Genomic DNA, 16,762 nt, shown 5'->3' with positions numbered 1-16,762 from the left:
GGAGGCTGACCGCAGTCGCATCGTCTTAGGGATACGGTCAGACCAAATTAATCGAAAGCACACTAAAGCATGTAAAAATACACCAAAATGTGAATAAAATAGAGGAATTAGTGTAAGTAAATATAAAGTATACTTTATATCTAAACTGACAGAGAATGCCCGGTTAACACAATTCATAAACATTCACATCGTTCAGGTCGCTCGATTACTCTGGTCTGCATTGAATACCGCATGGGTTCTCGGTGTGAATGATGGGAGTCCTCGACGGTTCCCAGCTCCAAACTTATTAAACAAAACCATCGGATTATTAGTGGACGGTATGTAAGAGAACTTGCATCGCAGTTTTATCTGAAAGTAGTTAACGACTGCGGGTGTTTCGGATTGTATGTATTATTTCATCTGCGTCTCACGAAACACACGTGGGTTCAGCTTAGCATTTTTAGCCTGGACTTACAGCTTAATAACACTGTAATATATTTGTTTACTGCTGAAATATTTCCCTGATACTTCTTGTAAATCTAAGAGAACCTTTGTGTGAAAAAGTAGTCTCAGTTATCTTTCCGAGATGAAGTAAAAGTAACAAGGAGACGCCAGGATTGCAGTGGGATAGAATGAGTAATTCTCATAATATGGATTCAAAGAAACTAAGCATTAAGAGTTAATAGTTACGTGTCCACATCTCATTTGCAAGAGGGTTATTTCTTTATTGACACTGGCTTAAATATGTAATAAGGCTGTTTTAGGTCAATTAACATCAGTGCCAGTGGTATCAGGGCATCCTAATGATCCCATAATATTTTAAGTAATAATGTATTTTCAGTCGGAATTTGATCAACATGTTTAAACACCTGCATAAAGCCCTTCTGTTAAAAAACATATTAAAATAAATTGGGGGAAAATGTTCTTTCCATGCTCTTCAGAATTTTGGAAATGCAAATTCCAATTAAATGTGCATTAGGCTATTTTAATTAAATTAAATCTAGTATACTTTTACTTTAAAACTTAAATTATAATATAGCAGCAAAAGTTAGTGTCCTGGGTTTGTGGATTTAACCCCAGCCTCAAAAAAATGTTATTGAGGAGTTTATTATATTATAACCACCTCCTTGTTTCTACACACACTGTCCACATGGAAGCACTTTGTAGTTCTACAGTTAGACTATAGTCCATCTGTTTCTCTGTATAATGTGTATTCACCTTTCACTCTGTTCTTCAGTGGTGAGGACCACCACAGAGCATGTATGATTGGGTGTTGGATCATTCTCAGCTCTGCAGTAACACTGACATGGTGGTGGTGGTGGTGTCAATGTGTTGCGCTGGTATGTGTGGATCAGACACAGCAGTGCTGCTAGAATTTTTAAACACTGTCCACTCTATTAGACACTCCTAAATCATTGGTCCATCTTTTAAATATAAAGTCATTTGTAGCTGAATAGTTAGTTTTGGCTGTCATCTAGATAGATTAGATTAGATAGATTCAGTTTTATTGTCATTGCTCTGTACAAGACAACGAAAGGCAGTTAGCAGCTACCAGAAGTGCAAACAGTAGCATAATGCAAAATAGAACATAGTTAAAAATGGCAGTATTGTACAGGAGTAAAATATTAATAAGAAGTATATGATATGATATAATATGATAATATTGATAACATAAATATTGTCAAAGACATCCAGTGTGTATGATGAGGCAGTGGTGTAGCCAATGTGGAACGGAGTCCAGTGTATTGTATGTTATGTATGTCAGTGTAATGAAGGTTCAATAATGTGATTGATGAGGGGAAGAAGCTGTTTCTTAGCTGACCGGTTCTGACACAGATGCTCCTGTATCTCTCCAAGGGCAGGAGGTTATTCATTGTGTGGCTTGGGTGAGAGGAGTCCCTGATGATGTTGCATGCTCTTTGCTAGCATCAATGGCAGGTAGTTTTGTTCATCAGTGATGTGCTGAGCGATCTTCACCATCTTTTGTAGGGCCTTCCTGTCAGCCACAGTAGAGCTTCCATTCCACACAGTCTCACAGTTGGTTGTGGGGAAAGGTTGTTAAAGGAACAACACTCTGCCAGGTGTTGGATCTCCTCCCTGTAGCCTGATTCATCATTGTTACTTATGTGGCCGATGGCTAACTTGATTAAGAAGTTGGATCTATGCAGGGGCACACAGTCATGGGTGAACAGGGAGAATAGCAGGGGGCTCAGTACACACACTTGTGGAACACCAGTGTTCATAGTGAGGCTTGAGGACATCTGACTGCCCAGGCTCACTGACTGTGGTCTGATTGTAAGAAAGTCCAAGACCCAGTTACACCTGGGAGTGCAGATTTCCAGGTCATGAAGCTTGGACACCAGTATGGTATCCAACAATAATAATAGTTATTATTGTCTAGATAGGTGAGAGCAGAATGGGCAGGTGAGCATAGAATTGATTGAGCTCATCTAGTAGAGTGGTGATGCTGGATGAGGGGGTCAGAGGGAGTGGTTAGTAGTAGTCTGTGAGGATCTGGATGCCCTTCCACATGCGTCGGGGTCAGAGTTGTGAAAGTGCTTTTCAACAGACTGTTTGTAGGTGAATCTGGCTTTCCTAATCCCTTTTTTTCAGGTTTGACCTGGCTATGCTGTAGGCCTCATCATCAAATGATCTGAAAGCAGCTTCACATGCTTTCAGCAGTAGGCAAACTTCAGCATTCATCCTGGGCTTCTGATTAGGAAATGTGTTAATATACCTCATAGGTACATCTATCTTCTGAATGTGGATTAAAGAAAACAATCATTTAACTTAATATATTTGTTGATGTAATATCATTGGAAAAAAAATAACACTAATCAGCCTATCACTCAACATCCGAGACTGTCTCAGTGTACATACAGACATACGTCAACATAATCAGAATCTAGTAGGGCACAAATGTTTTGACCTGTCTTGTTTGATATTGATAGTGATTTTGATCAGTCAAGGGCTCTGGTTAAGGGAATGAACTGTTCACTATCTCACAAATCATACCCCACCACTGTCAAAATTCTGTAACCCACATGACCAAACTTTTTCTTTAAAGTGATATTCTCCATTTATGTCCGAAGGTTAAGGAAGTCTTCTTGCAGCTGGCGATGGGTTTGACCAAGCAGTACCTGCGCTACACTGTCACTGCAGTTTTCGGTGTGATCGGCACTCAGAAGTCGAACGTGGTATTTGTGACTCAGAGGGGAGGAGAGAGGGGCCGGTTTGTGGCAGTGGGAGCATGTGAACACGTGTTTATTTGGGATGTGCGAAAAGGAGAGAAGGTAAAATTTAAAACCAATAATGTCCTTCTAGGTTTTGCATGACCTGCAGATGATATATATGTTAGTGTTAATGATTGCTTAGTTTTGATCTGCTATGGGATGGGAAAGAGCCAAAAAGTGGGTCATTTGGGTTCTATAAAGTTTGAAAGTTAGAAACAGCAACTTTTATTCACGTGAATTGTGTTTTATGGTCTCTTTTGTAATCCTATATTATTTGAAAGTGTAAAAACACTCCTGAACTCAAACAAATATAACTATACTCCTCATCAGCATCTTGTTTGCTGTGTTTCATGGAAGGTACTGTTAGTCAAGGCCAAAGCTTGTTATCTGGGTGGTACTTGTATATATAGTTAATAAAAAATTATTTTGATACATTTTCTTAGTTCTCTATTTATACTATGATGTACCCTATGATTACGTCTATGCTCTGTGGTGTTGATGATCCTTTTATTATTTAATATAATGTTTTAAGCAGTTTTTTTCCCCCTAGGTTCTAATCCTTCAAGGTAATAAACATGAGGTCACTCACCTCTGCCCATCTCCTGATGGTGTCCACATAGCTGTGGGGTATGAGGATGGCAGTGTGCGTATCTTCAGTCTGTTAAATGGTGAAAGCAACATCTCCTTTAATGGACACAAATCAGCTGTCACAAGTATCCAGTATGATGCACTGGGAGCACGGCTTGTCACTGGGTCAAGGGTAAGAGCAGAGCCTATGATTGTTGTCTTCTTTTGTGATACACTGTAAAAAATGTGTGAGATGTCATTGTTCTTGCTAACAAGAAACAATAGAATTTCATACTACTACCATATAAAGGGTTTCCTCTCTTTCTGAAGGACACAGATGTGATTGTGTGGGATGTGATAAACGAATGTGGATTGTACAGACTCAAGGGGCACAAAGATGCAATCACAAAAACTTTGTTCTTAAAGAACAAAAACCTGCTTGTCACAAGGTCAGTAACGACACAAATACAACAAGCACAGGAACACTATGCTGTGTAGCTGGTGTAAAATTATTGTTGGGTATAAAAATAAATTTTACTTTGATAAAATGAGACTGACTTTTGATAAAGTGACTGACTTTCGATGTTTTTTCCCTCCAGCTCGAAAGACAGTTTTGTGAAATGGTGGGACTTGGACACTCAGCACTGTTTTAAGACCATGGTGGGCCACCGCAGTGAGGTGAGAGGAATCATTATTATTTTGTAGCTGTTGAACACACAATTGCCATTTTGAGATTGCATCTGTTCTTCAAAATGTCAGCATAATTTGATGTAGTTTGGAATTCTAGGTTCCAAACTAAGTAACTTAGGAGTTCTAAGTAAGTAAACAAAATGTTTCTTGGGCAAATATATTCGCTCATCAAAATCTGCATGTACTTCATGCAGCATATTCATAATGTAATTTCTTTTTGCTAAGTACCATTTAGAGACATTAAATCAGATATCTGTTTTTCCCCTCACCATAAATGTAACTGATGGTGAAGATCACACCAGACCAGTCTGACTTTACATGCAGAAATGTTGGATAACAGTAGGCAGGAGTCGACTTCAGTATTCCATTTTATATTATAAAATACCTCCAGTCTCCCACATTTTTACTTGGAAGTTAAAAGACAAGTTGTTCTACAATGTTAATCAAATGCAGTGACATATTTTCTTAGGCCGCTTGAATGACATTTTGCTCTACATTAGAAGTCCAAGGTTAATTCAGTTTCATTGTTTAGGTATGGGGAATGGTTCTTTTGAATGAGGAGAACAGACTACTGACTGGATCAGCTGACAGTGAGCTCAGAGCTTGGGACATTGACTACATAAAGGAGGTAAGGAAATATCCCCCCGACTGTATTTACATGGTGCAGAGATGTGTGGTATGTAGAGTTTCATTATTTGTATTCTGTCTTTCTGCAGGGTAAAGAAGTAGGTGAGCCACGGGAGAAAAAAGGGAAAAGTCTTCTTGATGATGATGATGATGATGATGATGATGATGAAGGTCTTAATGAAAACCCAGAAGAGGTACTGCTATTTTGATTAAACACAGCCTTTCTTCTTCACTAGCTTCTCCTAGATCTGTAAAATCAAAGGCACTGATGTGTCCATATACTGTTTTTGCCTAACACAGGATTGTACTGTATTTTTATGTGATGTGTGATCACTGTATTTTTTTTTCTTTTTGTGATGTGTGATCTTTTCATGAGGATGTTCATCAAAGCATGTCATTAATTTGATCCCACTGCATCTATTGTCTTTCACCAGAGAATCCTCAGCTGTAAGAAAGCTGGCTCAGTTCTGAGAGAAGCCAGAGACAGGGTTGTGTCCCTCACTGCTGATCACAAAGCTAAAGTTGTAGCATGTCATGTATGTTTATTTATTTATTTATTTAAACTATCTGAAATATTTATTGTTAAATATCTAAAGTGATATTGATATATCTGTTGGTTTTAACCTCAAGGGCCTAGATGCTACTCTGGAGATCTTTGCTGTGCTTCCGGAGGAGGAAATTAAGAAGAAAATGGAGAAAAAGCTGAAGAAAGCCAGGAAGAAGGCTAAGTGAGAAAACACTATTTAGTTAATTAAAATCAAACTTACAAACTTCAAAAAGTCTTTTTTCTCACTATTGTGGTGCCTTTGGTTCAGGGCTCAGGAGGGAAGTGCTGATGTGGCAGATCCAGTAGTGGAAAGAATGTTGACAGACGAGATCCAAAAGCTGACTAATATAAGAGCATCTTCCAAGATCAGGTTGGAATCCTGATATAGGATCAAATGTCCTATACTGATATATTGTAATAGTACAATTGGATAATAACCTAACTGCTGTGCCTTGATATCTTTATAGAGTAGAATGTAAATCTGTGTTTTACTCAGGTCTGTGGACTGCCTCCTTGCTCATAACGGTGAGCTAAAGATCGCTCTGTTGCTGCAGAATAACACAGTAGAGATGTACACTGTGAAGACCAGTGAGAAAAATCCTGCAGGCACTAAGACCAGTCGACTCACACTGGGGGGACACCGCACTGATGCCAGAACCCTAGCCTTCAGTTCAGACAACATTGCTATACTCTCTGCCTCTGCAGAGACTGTGAAAGTATGGAACAGGTCAGTCTGAAGGTGTTTTACCAACTGGTCAGTGTGGTACACCATGGTACAGTTCCTAATACAAGTCTAAACATTTTATGCTGAGCAAGTACCTGAGTCTTAATCTGTTGACAGGTAACTTTTTGTGCAGCAGTAACCACAGCTTCCCAGACACTGTTCAGAGAGGTGTACTCTTTTCCTTCACCTCCTTAAAAATCATGGTATTCTTCAAAGATGCAGATTATTCCTGGTCCACTGCTTGAAGAAAGTGTCTTCTAAAAACTAGTAGTTGGTTTATGAGTAGATTTTGAGTCCATCTTCAACCCCGCTAGCTCATCTATAATTATACCTGCCATAGCAGTACCCCACCTCCACCTTTTCATAAGCATAACTATTATGAAGACTCACTTGCTTAATCATTGAACAGTGTAAAGTTGCTTGAAACACAGGGCTGTTCTAACTTTGGTGAGAAGGCAGTTCTGTTCCCAAAAACTTGGTTATTGTGTTCTTAACAGGACATTTTCTTTCCTAGATCCACTTTGCAGGTGATTCGCACCATGGCATGCGACTACGCCCTCTGCTCACTGTTTGTGCCTGGAGATAGACAGATTATAATAGGAACTAAGGTAAACAAATACATTTTGAGGTTGTAATATTTTTCACATATTGCAAAAATAAGAAGTGGTAATAAGATCATGCTGTTGACTAATATTTCAAAAATTAAAATGATATGAAATAAGTTTGTTTATATATTTTTTTCTGTTGATATTTGTTTGAGTGTCTAATGGTCTGCTGGTTTTCTTACAGAGTGGAAAAATTCAGATTTTTGACCTGGCATCAGGAAGTCTGCTGGAGACTATTCAAGCTCATGATGGAGCTCTGTGGTCCATCAGCCTCTCACCTGATCAGGTTCTAAAGGACATTGCCCTCACTTTTTATTATTATTTTGTCTAATTCATATGGTGCCTATGAAATCTGAACATTTGTTCTTTTTTGGCCTGCCTCTGTGCTTGCTTTTTCATTATCACGGGTAGAGGGGTATAGTGTCTGGAGGAGCCGACAAGACAGTGAAATTCTGGGACTTCGAGCTTATAAAGGACAGTGAATCTGGCGCAAACAAGTAAGACAGATTGATTATTGACCACATCTCTCTATTAGTTAATGTTCCAAACATTCTACCCATATTGTTTTATTGCATAACAGCACACTTTTTTTTTTACCATTCCTGCCTCATTCTTTACTTTAAGGCTACGTTCATGTTATAAGCCTTATTCTTCAATTGCAAAAATATTCTCATGTACAAAAGGGGGGCATGGTAGAAAATGTTTGGGAACCACTGGTATAATATATGGACGTTAGTGCTATCATTGCTGACCATAATATTGCCAGTTGTGTTTTCTTGCATGTTTATTTACATTATAATGAGCATCATTGATATTTTAGGCAGTCATGCTATACTCTTCTCTAGTTCTCATACATGCCATTATGTCATTTTGTAAAAAAAATGTGATTTTATTTTATGTATGGTGGATTTATTAGGATATTTAAATTCTTATATTCTAATTCCAGTGCTAGAATATTATTAAAAGTTTATATATTATCATTAATATATTAGTGGCATAAAATGGCATTTAAATGACAATAATATGATTTATCACAATAATTTCTGGGACAATATATTGACCACAAAATAGGAATAATGTGATAGGCCTATGCTAAATTCAGTGTATATTCATAGGTTTATCCTGAAATAACCCATTTGCAGCCTTCCTAAAAAATAAAGTGTATAAATCCAAGGTGCTTTAATGATTCTTCTTTGTTTATGAGTGTAGGACTGAATGTCAAGCAGAAAAATCAAACATGAATTTAGGTTAGACCTTTATCCTTAAAGTTACAAGGCCATAATTCGGATATTTGATCTAGAACAAAGCATGAAAATGGTTCTGACGGCATCAGGGGAGTATTTCAAAAGGAGGAGCTCCTGAGTTCTGAGATTATTTAAACTGCAGATTGAAGAATTCCCAGTCTGAATGTTCCGCTTTTTTCTATTTTTCTTTTTTCTATTTTCACTTTGTGCTGAAGTTTTTCGGTTAAACTAGAAAATTCTGCTTTATTAAATTGCACAAATCTGCTTCAATTTAAAACAAAAAATATTTGTGCCTCTTCACATTGATGATCTGCATGTAGCTTATTCGTTACAGAGCCATAATTTAAAAATGCTGTATTAAAATAAATGTATGTCATAAAATTTGAAAGCTTTGGTGAGGTTTTGTGGACAACTCAGGTGTTAACAAGGTTACAGGTTCAGGTGGCAGGATATGCTTTTGGCAGATTAAAGTACTTGCATTTACTTGCTTTGAAACCAAGCTCAAGGCGTATTTGCTCTATTGGGGGCATTTGCCCATTTCTATACTTTACCTGTTGTAGAGGAATTGGTCATGTGTTATTGTTGTAGGAGACTGACAGTGAAACACACTCGTACGCTGCAGCTGGATGAGGATGTGTTGTGTGTGCGCTACAGTCCTGATCAGAGACTGCTGGCTGTGTCTCTGCTTGACTGCACCGTGAAGATATTCTACACAGACACACTGAAGGTAAACTGATCACTATATGCTGTAGAAACAACACAAAGCAAACAAACAGTACTGATGCTTCTGTGTCTGTAGTGGAGATGTTATTTCATGAATTTGATTAATTATTAACACAGAAGTCTGTGCATCTACATTTTTAAAGGCTGACAAAAACCCTAAAAATGTTATCATTTTCCTTTTAGTTTTTCCTGTCGCTGTATGGACACAAATTGCCTGTGCTTTGCCTGGACATTTCACATGTGAGTTCTCTGACTTAATTTAATTTCAGTTTGAAGTCATTCCCTGCATGTTTTTCAAAATACACTAAGGATTTCTTTCATCATAATCCAAATATTGTGCTTCAGGACAGTGCACTGATAGCCACTGGATCAGCAGACAGAAATGTGAAAGTGTGGGGTTTGGACTTTGGTGACTGCCATCGTTCAATGTTTGCTCATGATGACAGGTAGCTGCTGCTCATACATTTATTAAATTATTCTCTTCCATGAATCTTCTAATATACACAAAGTCCAAAAGACCAAGGTTACCTCATATAGGAAAGTACATCTCTTGATCAGAGTCTGTGTATGACATAATTGTGTTAATTTCCTTCCTGAATTCTGCCTTTAGACAGTTGTTAACCCATGTCCAGTATCAGTTTGTATTTTTAACCTTGTGACTGTTCACCAGTTACGACGTCATTCCAGATGGTCAGGATTTATCCATCTCCCTTTTTCTCTCTTCCAGTGTCATGTTCCTCCAGTTTGTACCAAAAACCCATTTGTTCTTCACAGCAGGGAAGGACAGGAAGATCAAACAGTGGGATGCTGACAAGTTTGAGCACATCCAGACCCTGGAGGTGACATCTTCTAACTGAGTGGACCATTGTCCATATGCAAATTTTCATTAGCTGTGTTAGTTGTGGATGTCATGTGGTGAAAATAGTTATAAACTTTTAGGGGTAAACCTGGGGTAAGAGCAGAACACATTCCATAGGCAGCAAAGATTGTGTGCCTTATGCAAGCAGGGGTCGGATTTTTCATGAAAGACCGTCAGTACAAATATGGAAGAAAACTTCATTGTTTAGAGGCCTCACATTCAGATCTTTGATCTGGGATTTTTATTTCCTCAGGGACACAAATCTGAAGTATGGTGCCTGGCCATCAGCCCGAATGGAGACCACATTGTCTCCTCTTCTCATGATAAGTCCCTCAGGCTTTGGGAGAGAACCAGAGAGCCTATCATTCTGGAGGAGGAGAAAGAGATGGTGAGCTGCTGGTGCATAAGAGAACCTCCTTACCAAAATTCACATTTTGTAAATCATGTTTGCAGGCACTGTATTTTGCACACACCAATGTTTTAAAGTACAACGTTGTACAGCATGTGGTCAGATACCACAGAATTATTCCCCTGTACTTAATTAAAGGACCAAATAAGCCCTTTGGACTACAAACAAAAAAGTACAGTGGAACCTCTACCTACGAACTTGATCCGTTCCGTGACCCGGTTCGTAAGTGGAAAAGTTCGTTCCTCGAGTCAATTTTCCCCATTTAAAATAATGGAAAACAATTAATGTGTTCCAGCCCACCCCCAAAGTCACACTTTTTGCACTGATACATGTTTACAAAACCCTCAAATTAGTAAAAAAAATGTACATGTAGTGTTACTAAAAATAAAAAAAGAAATACAGTGGTAACAGTAATAAAAAAAGAAAAAAGTTTTAAGTGGTTACATATCACTTCCTTGAAGATGTGACGGCTGGCTGGAGGAGTAACACAGGCACTGGCTGTATGACAGGAGGTGGGGGTGGGTTGAATAACAGAGAGTCAGCGGGTTAATGTGGGGAAATGAAGCGTAGATACGGCTTAACTTAGCACGAATTTCGAAGTCTGCTATTTACACTAATGCTAAAACTACAATTTGCTAATCTTAAAAGCTCACTCAAGTCTGGGCGCTGGGAGACTCGACTATTGGGGTCAGTGGCCATTTCCAGCCGCCGGCTCGGCGGAGGCTCGGGTTCATTTCTAGAGTCATGGTTCGTTGGTGGAAGCAAAAAATATTCAAATGCCCGGTTCGTATCTTGGAAAGTTTGTTAGTATAGGCGTTCGTTAGTAGAGTTTCCACTGTATGGTTGAATGGCGAAATATGTTCGCATAATTCTTTGTGTTAAATTGATGTGGGTAATATATCAAAAATATATCATGATACTTGAAGAGATTTTTCTGAGGTTTGCAAACTTTGGATTGGGAAAAACATAACCAGCAAATCAGTGTGTGACATAAAATAAAAAAGTAAGAAAAAAATGAAAAAAGCAAATATTAAATAAATCTGTAAAATATTTAAGTACACTGAATTATTACTTGCAGGTTGTTGTTGTTGATGATGATGATACCAATATATGGGGTGTCCACAGATCCTAAAGTCTTAGCAGGATAAAGTCTTAAAATCTTAAATTCATTTATCTAAACAACAGCAAAAATAATTTTTTATCCGTCTCCCAGATGTCTTAAAAATAACGTACAGTAAATAAATTGGTTTGTATTTTATATATGCATTTTACAGTATCCTGATTGTGTATGCTATTTTCAGCTATGTTTTATTTTTTTAGCCAGTGGAGATGTTACTGTAGGCATGGGGAAGTGTAAATTGAATGAAAACTGGTTAGATAATCCCAATTGTGCCTGTGGTTAACCATAGTTCAAGGCAATCTGTAACAAGCCTGTATTTTTCAAATGTTGGTCCATCAGAAAATACATGAATCACATACATTAAAATTCAGAAACACAGCTTTGTCAACTGCATGGGAAACTGGTCTAAATTCTGTCTATATATGGTATAAAAATGTATTTAAAATTCTTAAATGTAATTTCCCTCATACCTGCAGATACCCTAAATGTAGTTTTGAAAATGTGTCGTGTTGTTATTTATCAGAATTACAGTAGTATATTGGTCTTATTGCCCCCCCTCATAGACATATTAAATTTACTGTCCGTGGTAATCATATGAGTGACAGAAATGTGAAAGCTAGAGACTGAAAATAATGTGAGTATTCTTAAAAACTAAGGATGGTGTTACCAAAATAAGTTGGGGGGAAAAAAACGACAGTAAATTTTACATTTTTAAATTACATAATTTAATGTCTAACTTTTTTCAGGAAAGAGAAGCAGAATTTGAAGAGTCTTTGGCCAAAGGAGATGAACCTGTGGTAAGCAGTGAACTTAATCTTCACAGACAGTTTGTGTGGATCTAAGTATTATCAAATAAATTCATGCCGATTTTATTTCTCCATTGTGCCTAGGTTCCTGGAGAAGCCAAGGGAGAAGCAGAGCCTGCAGGGAAGAAGACTGTAGAGACAATCAAAGCTGTGAGTTTACCAACACAGAGAAAAAAGACTGTGGTTTTGGATGATAACTTTGGATGAGAGCAATTCTAACTCTTTCTTCTGTTCTTTGTTCCAGGCGGAGCGTATAATGGAGGCCCTGGAGCTCTACAGAGAGGAGAGCAAGAAGTTAGAGGAGCACAGATCGGCCTGTGAGGCAGCAGGAAAGGAAGTGAGCAACATTACGTCGTACTCACATCCCAAAAAACACACACACAACCCTCTAGTTTGACACTGATCATGTGCTCTGCATTTACATTATGGGCCTGTTTACACTTTGCATTAAGACATGTGTTCAGTGATCAGTTCCTGTTTGAATTTCACTTGACCACATGGAAATCCAGGGATTAACACCCCCAGGACACTTTAAGGTCAGATGATGATCCAATTACTCACATCACACTTGGAGGTGGTCAGGGACATATCTTGACCACATTTAACGCAAGTGAAAACAGAATGCATACAATGATTTTTGACAGTGATGTGTTTTTTATGTGTGAATGTAACATTTAATTTCATCTTCTTTATGAAACTGAAACATTCTGAGATGCATCTTGTTTATGCAATATTTAAACTGATGCTTGCTTAGACATTTAATTATTCTTATCTTTCTTGTGCAGTTACCGCCTCCTAAGATGAACCCCATCCTTATGGCCTATGGTAGTATATCGGTAAGCAGAAAACAGTGCTTATAAAACCCCTCAGGGCTTTATAACCTCAGTTTAAGGTTGATTTTTTTGAAAATTCCTTTCACAAAACTCAAAAACAATTTTGACCACAATTCCCAATATAAAGTAATAATATTCAGAAACAAAGGGGGTGTTTATTTTATACATCTGTATGTTAAACACCTTGGAACCCAAGAATACTGGTATAAAATTAATGTATTTTTGTACATGTCAATAGTAACACCTATGTTGTTTTTTCCTGGTGGTCCACAGCCCTCCCGCTATGTGTTAGAGGTCATCAAGAAGGTCCGGTCCAGGTTAGTGGACATACTCTGATGGGTTTAAAGCTACTGTTCCATAATTTATTAACATCAGCAAACTGGTGTCTTAAGAACAAATTTAGAATGAAATTCAAGTGTGTTTCATAAATATAGACTTTAATTTATTTTTTCACAATGGTCCAGTTGTTGCAGAAACGTCTTTTAGAAGTCTTTAACCTCTGTTAATATGTATGTCCTCTGTTTGCCTGTACTCTCAGTGAGTTGGAGGTTTCTCTGCTGGTGCTGCCATTCCCTTATATCCCTGACCTGCTCTCACTCTTCAACACCTACATACAGCAGGGTCTGGAGGTAGAGCTTGTGTGCCGTTGCCTCTTCTTCTTACTCAGGTACTTAAAATCTCTCAGCACTTTTTAATGAATCTCATTTACCCATAGTGGTTACCAAAAATGTAAACGGGCCAAATGTTTCTGGACACCAGCTTGCTTCTAAAAATCCAACTTGCTTCTAAAATTAGGAGTACTAAATCCCCTGAACATTACTAAGGTACTGATGTTGGATAATTACTTCTGAGTCATAAATACCACCCCAACTCATTGCAAAGATTTTAATTGTGCTCTTTTTACTCCAGATAATGCATGTCCATTTTTCCACAGCCCAGTGCTGGGTTGTTTTAAAACTTTCTATCTGACACTTGGCATTGAGTTTTAAAGGCCTTGTGCCTTTTGCAGGGCATTTTCATTTTATTTCACCAGTTTCTTTGGAGATTATGCAATTTGTCCGTACACAGTTGAAGGCCCTTGTCCACAATGAGTTCACAATAAAAAGTAACTGACGTTATTAAGGGTGTCTACAAACTCTGGGGCATGCAGTATCCAAGCCTTTGAACAGGGTTTCAAATTTGTATTAAATTATGTATTTATGTATAAATGTATTAATTAACAGTGAAGAAAAGTGAAGACCAGACTCTATTGTTTGTTTGTTGCTCTTTTAAAGAATCCACTTTGGCCAGATCACCAGTAACCAGATGCTGCTGTCTGTCATTGATGAGCTGAGAACCAATACTATCTCCAAAGTGAGAGAAATCAGGGTAAGAAAGGTTCACCTGGAGATGCCAGTTGTTTCCATTAGATTTGTGAGTTTTTCTCAGTCTGCTTGTCTTCCTCAGGATGTGCTGGGTTTCAACAGCGCTGGGCTTCAGTTTCTGCAGCGGGAGATAGAGAGTAAAGAAGATGTGATGTTCTTTGCTGATGCCACAGATCGCTTTGAGGAGAAGAAGAGAAAGAGGAGAAAGAGAGAGAGAGCTATTCTCACTATTACATAAGCCAAAAACCAAGCTAAAAATCTAGTTGTCTCATATTAGTTTCTCAACAACTCACTGATGATGAGAGCTGTTTCACATTTGTTTTATAGAATTTGATGTAACGTTAGCAGTTGTATTCTTTGAATAATGACTTTCTAATTATAACCTGCTGTCTGCGTGTGATTATTTTAAATGCTCGCTACTGAAACATGCTTATCAAAATGCACAGAAGATACATCCGTTGATTCCGCAAATATTAGGCCCCAGTCATAGAGTCAGATTTTAAATACATCAGATGAATAAAGAGCATTGTAAACTGAATTTATTGAAAGTTGAGATGGATTCTTTTCCCTCAAGTACATGAAAGCAGGTACGTGGTGATGCGCTTTTCTACAGCATTTCCTGTACTGCAGCTCACAGGGGAGTCTGTTCTGCAGTGCAGTGCTGGGGTAACTGGGGGGGTTTCAAGGCGAAGGTTGTGTCAGAGCTATCAACAGAGCAAAGGACAATCCACAGATATTTTTTACAGGGTCCTAATGGAGCCAAGTAGGCAGGTGGGGGTGGGGGATTCTGCTTCTGCAGAATCTCTCCTACAGGCCTACAGGGAAATGACTATACTTTCAGGAAGGTTTTATGGACTTTTGTATCATTCATAGGAATTGAGGGGATAAAGTAAAAGCTCTCAACCAACTCTATCTACAACACTGAGCAGAAGTTAGACCACCCTTTTTTACAATTAGATTTTTTTTTTGGATATTTCATCACCATGTTTTTCAAATCTAACCAGACTTACTGACTTATGGAGTTATTTCTGAATAAATTAGGACACATTGCAGCCTAAGGGTAAGAGAACAGGCTTGAAATGGAGTGTTGCAGATCCACGACCAGCAGGACAGTTGTGGGAGTGAAGGGACAGTGCTTCCCCTGGGGATGTCTGACTTCCCCCAGTTTGTGTGTGTGAAAGAGAGGGAGTCATGGATAGGTTACATGTGGCAGACATTTTGATCGTATGTTGTACAATGACATTAATTGCATAAAATGAAAAAAACAGAAGTTGATTAGACTTTACTGGATTTGTAATTTTGACTAAATTGACTGTTACAAGGCTGAGTGTTTCACACAAGTTGTGTGAAGAACAGGTGGCTGCAGTCCCATTCAAGGGTTGTTTCACCCCAATTAAACCACCTCATTTTCCACTAAGGTGTTAAAGTCAAGCTCATCACTGAGAGAAGAAGAACACGTTGTAACATCTGGTTCTAACACCTTGATTCCAATTTTATTTCCTGCCAGAATTTTCAGTGAAAAAATGAAAAGAAGCTTTGAATGTTTTTATATGGCCATAAAATATTGACTGTTTTTGTGAACTGGGGTTTGGTCTTTATGCCATAAATATCACACCTACCAAGATTATATATTCCTCAGCAGAGGGGTGAAATTAAACACCTTTGCACATGCTCTGGACACTAAACAGCTTCCACTGGTCAGCAGTTTCACAGAAGAAGTGGTATTACAAATCTTGAGGGCTGATCTGAAAGCAAACGCTTCACATCAGTGGACTTTTCAAGTGAAAACAAGTTAACATCCTCCACAGCACTAAGACAACCATTAAATGTTCACGTAAATTTAACATGTACCTTAAGTTTCCCACAGGCCAAATTTTATGGTTTATTTATCCCCAGTATGTTAAACATGTATTACTCTATATTTCATGTAGAAAATGAACAAACATGTCTGGGGTTACCCAAACATATACACATGAAATCTTATACAAAAGAAAACCACATGTTTTAAGATTTCCCTCTGACATTATAACTGCTTAGTGGAGTAATATCTGTAATTTTCTACTTGGTATTTTTCTTTACCAATTTTTCAAACCAATAACAGAACAGTCATAAAATCTAAAGCTCAGCAAGTGTGGGTGAAATGTTTCTGACATCACCTCACTTGCATCACTCTACAGTCATCTCTCCATCTTTAAATCAAAAACACTTTATTATAGTCACGTTTCCTTTTATTACTACTTGTATAATTCCGGATGGTCGTAGAAATGATTGCGTCCCTGTACCACAGTTAGATGTCTAATGTACTTTAAAGTGAACCTGGGAGAAAGAAAGCAGTGTTCTTAACGTACAATATGTGCATGAATGGACGGGTTTGTTGTGGGTCTTTTAGAATCAGGCTAACGCGAGGTGCTGCTTGACTTACAGCTTGTCAT

General features: G+C 38.1%; 1 protein-coding gene across 2 annotated transcripts; it reads left to right on the top strand.

The window, feature by feature from the left end:
• Positions 1-210: 210 nt before the first annotated feature.
• Positions 211-14,839, top strand: wdr3 (WD repeat domain 3). Of its 2 annotated transcripts, none has more exons than XM_066686557.1 (27): positions 211-317; positions 3,072-3,272; positions 3,763-3,972; positions 4,110-4,228; positions 4,379-4,457; positions 5,002-5,097; positions 5,186-5,290; positions 5,531-5,632; positions 5,727-5,824; positions 5,912-6,013; positions 6,140-6,370; positions 6,882-6,975; positions 7,157-7,258; positions 7,384-7,469; positions 8,805-8,943; positions 9,123-9,179; positions 9,285-9,385; positions 9,667-9,778; positions 10,052-10,186; positions 12,074-12,124; positions 12,218-12,283; positions 12,378-12,470; positions 12,919-12,969; positions 13,240-13,283; positions 13,505-13,633; positions 14,241-14,334; positions 14,413-14,838. In XM_066686557.1, exons 2-27 carry the CDS (start codon positions 3,099-3,101, stop codon positions 14,566-14,568), a joined length of 2,826 nt encoding a protein of 941 aa, XP_066542654.1. In that variant the 5' UTR covers positions 211-317; positions 3,072-3,098; the 3' UTR covers positions 14,569-14,838. The 2 variants fall into 2 exon arrangements, with proteins under 2 accessions (XP_066542654.1, XP_066542655.1); XM_066686558.1 differs by having other exon boundaries at positions 316-383; positions 14,413-14,839.
• The last annotated feature ends 1,923 nt before the right edge of the window (positions 14,840-16,762 follow it).

Source organism: Hoplias malabaricus, chromosome 12 (assembly GCF_029633855.1).
Source record: "Hoplias malabaricus isolate fHopMal1 chromosome 12, fHopMal1.hap1, whole genome shotgun sequence".
NCBI lineage: Eukaryota > Metazoa > Chordata > Actinopteri > Characiformes > Erythrinidae > Hoplias > Hoplias malabaricus.
This window is presented reverse-complemented; position numbering and strand designations above follow the sequence as displayed.

Bases quoted from the DNA above. Each gene is read 5' to 3' on its own strand.
- wdr3 (XM_066686558.1), top strand. From the start codon at position 3,099: ATGGGTTTGACCAAGCAGTACCTGCGCTACACTGTCACTGCAGTTTTC. The intron at 7,470-8,804 runs GTAAGACAGATT...TTATTGTTGTAG, and splicing joins AGTGAATCTGGCGCAAACAA to GAGACTGACAGTGAAACACA. The intron at 13,284-13,504 runs GTTAGTGGACAT...CTGTACTCTCAG, and splicing joins ATCAAGAAGGTCCGGTCCAG to TGAGTTGGAGGTTTCTCTGC.